The following is an 8,973-nucleotide window of genomic DNA, read 5'->3' as shown; positions in this document are numbered from 1 at the left end:
CGCCTTTCATTCTCTATAGAGACCCTCGGCCGTAGCACCTCCCACCCCGTCCGGCCCAGCTGGATTTCCCCCCTCGGGGCGGCGAATCCGTCTTCCAAAACTTCGGAACGACCGTACCCCCTTGAGTGATGGAGAGATGAAATAATACAAGGCTAGGGCGAAGTCCTACAGGAAACAGACCTCTTTATTTCTGCCTTGTTTCCCCTCATGGCTTCACCCAAAACGCCTAGCTTCCCGGGATGCTCTCCAAGTCACCCCCTCCAACAACGAGTCTATTGGTTTTGCCCTTAGTCCCGGATTGGCTGAAGGGTTACGCCTCGGCCCGGGACTGGAGGACGTTGGGTCCTTACGTATTCCCGGCGCCCATTGGTTCGTTTTCCCCGTTTCTGGGTGGAGTCGCTAGGGCCGGTTTCCACCCACTTGTTTACGGAGCGCGTAGTTGTAGCGCTCTCGGAGCTCTGGGGCTGTCTCTAAAGTTCTCAATTTAGCTCTTTGGACCAATTGGGCGCTGGCTCCACCCTCTCCCGCTCCCTCGCACGCTTCCCGCGTGGTACGGCCCATATCTTTAGAGCGGCGGCGCGAGCGGCTGTGTTCCTCCGCCCGCGCTCGCCTGGCTGACCCCCCTCGACGGTGCGCTTGGTACGGCCCGCGCCGCCTCCTCTAGCTGGGGTGGTTGCCCCCCTCGGGTCGGCGGCGCTTGGTGCCGCCCGGGAGAACCAGGTCATCGGTCGGTTCCCGTGAAAACAAAAACAATCGGCGGCGCCGCGGCGGGCAGCCGAACGCGGCGAGCGGGGAAGCAGGGGCGCGGGGCCGGGTCTGACCAGCGAGCGAGAGCAGCGGCTACGCGCCGGGGCCGGGGCCGGGGCGCCATGGGGCAGGCGGGCGCGGGCTTCGCGAGGCTCCCCTGGCGCCAGGGCTAGCTCCTCCGCCGCTTCGGCCTCTCGCGCCGCCCGCCTGGGGGACGAGGAGCAGGACGCGGCCTCGGCCGGGCCCGGGCCGAACGGCTGCGGACACTCGCGAGCCGAGGAGCAGAACACCACCACCGCCGCCTCCGGGATGGATCAGTGCGTGACGGTGGAGCGCGAGCTGGAGAAGGTGCTGCACAAGTTCTCGGGCTATGGGCAACTGTGCGAGCGCGGCCTGGAGGAGCTCATCGACTACACGGGTGGCCTCAAGCACGAGATCCTGCAGAGCCACGGTAAGGCGGCCCGGGTGGTCGCGCGGGACTGGGCCCACCCACCCCGAGCCCCTCGGGCCCAGGCGGGCCAGGAGGGTGTCTGCGGGCGGCCAGACCCGGCCTTCTCCGGGGCGCCGAGATCCCCAGGCCCCTGTGACTTTTCCTCCTCCTCTCCCCTCGAACTGTCTCGAACCTACCCCGATTTCGTTGTTAATTAAAAGTGAGCGGGAACCCATCCGGAAACTAATTCTGGAGCCACGGGTTCCATCCAGGTTTAAACCCGGGCGCGGGGCCGGCTCGTCGCACCTGCAAACTGCCTCCCTCCCGGGGTGGGCGCCCCTAGTTAATTGCCTTGGGCCCGAGGATCCGGGCGAAGAGAGGGTCAGTGCAGAGAGCCCCATCCCTCCTCCTCCTCGCCCCAAACATTTCGCCAGGGACTGACTTTCCTCGTCTTTCTTCATTTTTTTAAAATTAGAAACTCGCATGTTATTCTTAGCTGTGGGTTAACAAAACAGCCGCTGCTTCAACTCCATAATTTGACTCTCTGTAGAAGAAGCCTTTCTTTCAACTCCGCAGCGGCACTGATGTGATGCCTAAGAAACTAGCTAAATCAAACTGTTAAGCTCTCCCAGTTGCATTCTGCGATGAGACTGGAGGTAGCCTCCCCAGAAACACATTGTGGAGCAAGTTGTTAGTTACATGTGTTACCTGGTCAAGTTTTTACTTGTTTTCCTTTCAGAAAGCAGGTTTTCAATGGAAGGTGTTTCTTCTCTATTATTATAGCCCTAGGCCCTGGGGGAAGATACTTAGCTGCAGTTAACTTGTGGAAGCTGGGTGGGATTCTTTGGGTTTGAGTTCTTTAAATAACATGAAAAGTCTGGTATTCTTTAGGTTAAAATATCTGTAGTGATGATTCCTTCTGAGCAAGAAGTAATGGACTTCATGGAATGCATTTGTTGAGTTTGGGGGCCCTGCTCAACTCAGAGGTTGAACAGAAATCTTTGATAAGGAAGGTTTGGTAGCTGGGGTCACGTGTGGACACTGGAGCAAGTGTGGACAGTGGCACTGGCTGACTTCTTTCCGCCTCTCCTTCCTTCCTGTACATTTTCCTTTCCCAGACTGCTTTCAGTTGAGAGTTAGTGCTCATCCATGGTGCCTGTGTGCGTGGGTCAGTCGTGTTTGACTCTGCGCCTCCATGGACTGTAGACCACCAGTCTTCTTTGTCCATGCAATTTTCCAGGCAAGAGTAATGGAGTTGGTTGCCATTTCCTCCTCTAGGGAATCTTTCCGACCTAAGGATCGAACTTGCATCTTCTGCACTGGAAAGTGGATTCTTTACCACTGAGCCACCTGGGAAGCCCCATCCATGGTGAGGGAGTCTTATAACAGCATCTCATCCTGGACACGGCAGTCACTTGGGAACTCCAAGAAAGAAGCAAACCCAGTGACCATAGTGGGGTTAGGACTTGAAATAGGAACATGGAAAAATGAGCAGACCTAGATGGCTGCCTGCAAGGGGGAAGCAGATGTGGGGTAGGATGGGTCTCCTGGGAAGGCTCTGGTGAACTTGGTTTGGGACAAGTGAGAAACTGAAGGACTGATGAAGATAGTCAAGGGCATCATGTTTCCTATTGGCTGAAGATGCATAGATGGAGTTTGGGAGCAAAGTAAGGTTTAAGATGGTGTCCTGGTGTCCTTCACAAAGGAGAGTGAAGGAGATCATTAGGTTGCACAGAAGAAAGACAGTAGGGTCTAACCACAGCCTTGAACTCCCTTTGAAGAGCGGAGGTCCTGCAGGTGCCAGCAGAAACAGAAAGGGCAGGCTTAGAGAGGTTGGTCAGCTGGTGTTTGGCTATTGGGACCAATAGTGACTCTTTGCAAGCAGTTTCATAGAATTGTTAAACTAGATGACTAGGAGTTAAGAAAAATAATACAGATTGAGGTGAGAGGGGCTGCTTAAGTAAGGGGGCTGAAGGTGTGCCCCATCTGCCCCTCATCTGGAGAGGCAATCTTTTTATATCATTAAAGACTGAAAAGGGACTTCCCAGGTGGTGCAAGTGGCTTCTGCCTGCCAATGCAGAAGACAGAAGAGCTGCAAGTTAGATCCCCTTGCCAGGAAGATCCCCTGGAGGAGGGTATGGCAACCTACTCCAGTATTCTTGACTGGAGAATCCAAGGAGCTTGGTGGGCTACAGTCCATAGAGTCCCAAGGGTTGGACATGCTTCACCTGCAAAGACTGAAAAAGGTAGGAGTAGGTGAAGGGTGTAGACGTGGAGAGGTGGAAGGAATGATTCCATTTTTAAGGAACAGGTTGAATATTGAGGGCTTGCAGAGTTTGAGAGAGAGAGAAGATAGAAACTATTACAAAATCCCTTTCTTCATGAGAGAGAGAGAGCATATTAATTGAAGGCGAATGTGATTTGAACTTCATTTTAGGGGATTTGGGGCCAATCACAGATGGATAAAATAATTTTGAGAACTTGCTAAATCAGGAATGTGTTTTAGACCTCTTTGGGACTTTTCGAGGAACTTATGGTCAGAGGGGTATTAGCCACCGAGTTTGCCGTGTTGTTCAAACAGTCTGATGTGAATTGTGGTGTTCCTGCCTATTTTTTACCTTCTTATCTAACAGATTGCAGTTTTATATTGATAATCTCTTTGATTTTCTTTAATTCTTTAAGAATAGGATTAAGAGACTAAGGAATTCTCCAGGCAAGAATACTGGAGTGCATTGCCATGCCCTTCTCCAGAGGATCTTCTTGACCCAGGGATTGAACCCTGGTCTCCCACATTGCAGGCAGATTCTTTACTGTCTGAGCCACCAAGAAAGCCCCTAAGAGACTAAAGGCACCAATAAAACATGAAAGAAAAATAAATACCACAAGTACTAGGTCTAGTTTTCAAAATAAAATCTTCTTTCTTATGATGTTCTATTGTATGAAGACAACAGATATCATGTCTTGGTGTCTGGAAAATAGTATTTTTCAAAGCAGATGATTTCTAAAGTTCTCTGCAGACAATGTGGGTATTACATTGAGTCTTAAGTATACCCTTCTTAAAGCTATATGGACTGAAATCTGATTTTGGAACTCCATTTTCAAGTTTAAAGGAAGTTTTCAAAGCTCTGAATATGCCTATCTGGGAGAGTGATCTGGTGGTTTCTCATGACCTGATGGAGAGGCTCCAGTTGGCAGCCTCTATAATTAGGCTTATTATAATAAGCTCATTCTTTGGGTTCATTTGTGATGATATTCTTGTAAGAATGTGATATGAATAAAGTAGAATCATGGGGACTCTACAGATCCCCCAACATTGCATCATACTGTTGGTGAGTAACTGCCTGATTCAGTAGTGTTCTTTAGTGAGGGCCAGGGGGTCAGGTCAGTTTTTGAGGTTGAATTACATTTTCTTATGTTTAAATTTCTCTTTCCTAAAGTTGTGAGCAGACAGCTATACCATGTGAGGATGGTTAGGATGGCTTGTGGTAGAAACTGATGAACCATCAAAGAAAACCCATTGACAACTGTGATCCACTCGCACCACCCTTGTTCCAGATCGTGACGTGAACTCTGCCCAGAAGGGGCTTGCCTGTTCTCCCCTAAGATCCTCTCATCTGCTCTAAATTGCCCCACATGGCATTTCCCTAACTCTGGGGGAAGAGGAGAGCATTTAGTGCATCATTTAGTGTATCCTCCTTTCAGTGAGAGTTTCCCTGTGAGCATGAAGTTTGCTGTAAGATTTAATACAGTCGATGCTGTTGGTGATTGTTCTCACTCTGCCCTTGATCTCATTTGGATGATGCCCTGGTTCTTCTCAAACTTCTCTCACACGTGCACACTCCTATTTTTCAGGTAGATTCACAGTTTCACTTCGGTAGATTTATCCTCATTCTGGGCAATAATTGTAAAGTCCTAGATTTGGTATGTTAGGTATGATCAACCTTATATTAAATATGTTAAAATACTTCACATACAGCTAAAGTCACCATTCACATCATTGGTAGGGGAACCACACTTTGGACAGCCCTTGATTAATAGATAAGTGGTATTAGATACATTTTGGTGATTTGCCTTGTGGGTATGTATTGTTAACTTTTGGGGGACGGCAAGTGTATTTGTATTTTGTTAATCAATAGCACTTCTGTAGTGGAAAGGAAAACATAAAAGAATCATAAATGATTTATTGTTAATATTCGAAATTCATGTTTGGTGATAGAAAATTAGGCTGGAACAACTGGGTAACTGTTTTATTACATGTATATAGTATACTTGAAAAAAAATTACAGTGTTTATAAGTGTAAAGGATGTACAGTATTTAATGAAATTGTTATTTTGGAGCTGTTATTAAAAGGAGTTTGAATATGGTTTCTGAAAGTGATTGTCAAGGAATTTTCTAAATTTAAAATTGTATTTCTTTTGAGTAGATAATACATTTAAATGGTATAAATTCAAATGATAAAAAGGCTATCTAGTAAAAAAAAAAAAAAATCTCCCTTTCAGTCATTCTTATTCTCGGACCACCTAATTGTCCATTTTATAGCCAAAGATTTGGCTGTTTCTGGAAAAAATTTTAAGGTTCAGGGAAATGATATCAGTGTTTATTTTTTCTCTAAGGCATTGGACGTGTAGTTCTGCATACGGTGATTTAGGCTTAGTATTATCACAATTTGCAAGTTGGTAGAGATTGTTTCATTTGTGGGTGCAGTCAATGTATATTATCAGCTAAAACTCCGTGTGTTTCTGTGTGGTCTGACACTTAGAGTATGATCTTCTACCTTTATCTCTTTGGTGAATCAAAGAGAATTTAATTACTAATTACAGAATTGCTTCTTTTTTTGTTTTTTTAATTTGAGAGTGATAAATGAGAAGTAAGCAATTAAACATGAAAGAAAAAGCAAATTAGATGGTCACATTTTAAACTAATTTATGTGATATAGTATTGGGTCAGTAGACAAAAAAACCAGAGGTCTGGGGTTACATGTTAGGTATAACTAACTTTACATTCTAGAATTTGAATTGTATATATTATATATATATATTTAAAAGTATGTTTATTTATATATGCAGATTCTCTGCTTTTCAGCATCTACCAGTGTTGAGTGTCTGTGTTGAACTAACTGTAAAAGGATCAGGGTTTGGTGGACTAGTGGTATGTCTTACTTAGTTATCCTTATTTGGTGTACTTTGAGTAGGCTGCATAGCTTGGTCCCCCATTTGTTAACTAAACATTTTGCTAAGTACAAGACACTCTTGAAAGAATTAATGCCGTTCAAGTTTTGAATAAAATTTGGTATCTCCATTTAGCCTCTATTCTGGAAAGTAGCAAGATAAGTAGGTCAAAAAAGTTTGTGTGAATTAGCCAGTATTCAAAAACTCAAAGAAGAGAATAGACTGGTCACCGATCTACTTGGGCTGTTTTATAGATGGTGAGAATCATAATAATAATAGGCTAGCGTTGGTGTTTCCAGTTGGGTTTAGAAGCAGATTTGTCAGCCATTCCTTTCCAGGCTCATTTAGGAGGTAACTCTGTCATCTGGCACCTTACTCATTCAGACTGCTGTATCACTCAGGATCCTTTTGGTTGCAGGTGGCAGAATGGTTTTAATTAAAATGAAATTTGTTGACTCATAACTAAAAAGGCTGAGGATAGGCCAGCGGCTCCCTGGGCACAGAAGGTGTCATGAGGACTGGTTTTGTTCTCTTCCTCTCTCGGCTGCGCTTTCCTCCATGGTTGGCTTCATCCTCAGCAGAGCTTTTTCCACATGGAAGCAAAGATGGCCCGTGGACTCGTGTCATTCTTGTACTGCTTGCAATCCCAGAGACGGGGACATGCCTGTTTTCTGTATTTCCAACAAAATTACTGGGGAATATTTTTATTGTCCTAGTTCAGATCAGTAAGAGGGGCTGCTGGGTGAAGTCCATGAGCCGCCCTGGGCTGTGCTTCCCAAGTGTCAGATGATTCATGACCATGTGACGTGTTGTTGCTCAAATAAAGGAGAGAGTTCGAGAAAGGAAGACTTGAAGTGATAGATGCCCGCTGTAGTTGAGCCAGCTGCCAGTTACATCGATAACAGTATTATTTGAGATGGTTTCTTGATTAGCCCAATCTTTACGTCTCAGCTTTCTCCTTGACTTGTAACTGTAGTGTTCAGATAATTCAAGCCCTGAGTTGCTGGTATGACTTCATGTGTAGACTCTGAGACTACAGCTTGATTCATGTTACCTTTGGGAACTTACTTGAAATGACTTTAATGCTTGGTATAATAAAATCATTTCCCTAAGGTTATCTTATCTCCTGAGTAGTTTCTAATTCTGGATAATAACCTCGGTAAGAGGGAAACTTGCCAACACTTCTGTGATACTATCTTACTAGAGTTAATAGAGAAATTTCTGTGTTTTCATGTTGCAGTCACTTAGTAGTTAGCATAGTGAAGTGGTGTTTTAGGCAGACTGCTCTTCACTTGGGATATTGAAACTTGTTTTTATTTGGGGCCCTGCTTCTTCATCTGTAAAATCTTTGAAAATGACCCCAAGAGGTAGTTGTGGGGAAACCTGTGGAATCCTGGCCATAAGCTATGTATTTGGAGGCCTGTGGTACTTCATGTTACTCCTCAAAGTAACACTGGGGAGGTGATAACTCTCAACAGAGCGTTTCTTCTGGCTTTCTTAGATTATGTGCTAGTCTAACAGCTCAGAGAACAAGAAACTAGAATCTCTGGCAGCACTTGAGGCTTTTAGAAATAAGCTTCCACTCTGTTTTGGTTTAGTGATCGTATGGCTGAGCTCAAAGTGGTGCTTTGGGAACATTGTTTGGGAAATCCATATGTCTTCTTTTGCCAAGTCTTTCTCCACCTAAGAGGCCTGGGGCACAGGATGTGCTGTATGTGCAATCCGTATAGATTTAATATCTTCTTATTGGTCTGTGAAGATGTTTGGGAGGAGATAAAGAGAGACTTTGAAAAAGAAGCATGGTATGCCTGGCCTCAGTCCACCGGGAAGGTAGAGGCTAGTTGAGGAGACAAGATGTGTTTGTGCTTGTGGAGAAGAACGTAAAGTTTTGTCCTTGAGCTCAGGAGATCTGGATGTGAGTCCTTGTTCTATCACTTCACTGCCTCTCCGTGTGTGTGTGTGTGTGTGTGTGTGCGCGCGCGCGCGCGTGTGTGTGCATGCACACATCTGTGCGCAGTTGTGTCCACCTCTTTGCCACCCCATGGACTGCAGCCCATCAGGCTCCTCTGTCCATGGGATTCTCTAGCCAAGAGTACTGGAGTGAGTTGTTATTTCTTCCTCCGGGGATCTTGCCGACCCAGGGATGGAACCCACATCTCTTGTGTCTCCTGCGTTGGCAAGTGGATTCTTTACCACCAGTACCACTTGGGAAGCCCTCACTGCTTCTACAATTTCACTTAACTTCTTTCCTCCTCAGTAGACTGATAGCTTATATCATGGGTTGTGGAAATTAGATAGTACGAACTGGCTTTGAACTCTGTAAAACAAGGTTTACTTGTTATTTTTAAGGTCCGTACCTTTAAGCAGTGTCTTAATTGAGACACTGAGTTTAGATATCTTTATTACTGGTGTGTGTTAACTGCCATTGTGTCCAGTGGTCTGCTTAACACTCTTAGGAATATTCAAAAAGTATTAACAACAGTCTTCAAGGAACTTTATTTGGATGATGAGGCCAGAGTTTTACAATTGAGAGGGGAAAAACCATGGCTGTGGAATAGTATACAGCATAATATTAAAGGGCTTCCCTGGTGGTTCAGACAGTAAAGAATCTGCCTGCAATGCAGGAG

At 45.6% G+C, this 8,973-nt stretch overlaps 1 protein-coding gene across 2 annotated transcripts in view; it reads left to right on the top strand.

Moving 5' to 3' along the window:
* The first annotated feature begins 473 nt into the window (after window positions 1–473).
* RMND5A (required for meiotic nuclear division 5 homolog A) overlaps window positions 474–8,973 on the top strand; it is a 60,712-nt gene continuing 52,212 nt past the window's right edge. The window contains exon 1 of one of the 2 annotated variants that reach the window (XM_061432619.1): window positions 474–1,198. In XM_061432619.1, coding sequence (XP_061288603.1) covers window positions 1,118–1,198 — 81 coding nt within the window. In that variant the 5' untranslated portion in view covers window positions 474–1,117. The remainder of the gene's footprint in view (window positions 1,199–8,973) is intronic. The other variant, XM_061432618.1, reaches the window with a different exon arrangement.

Source organism: Bos javanicus, chromosome 11, assembly GCF_032452875.1.
Source record: "Bos javanicus breed banteng chromosome 11, ARS-OSU_banteng_1.0, whole genome shotgun sequence".
NCBI classification, from domain to species: Eukaryota; Metazoa; Chordata; class Mammalia; order Artiodactyla; family Bovidae; genus Bos; species Bos javanicus.
This window is presented reverse-complemented; position numbering and strand designations above follow the sequence as displayed.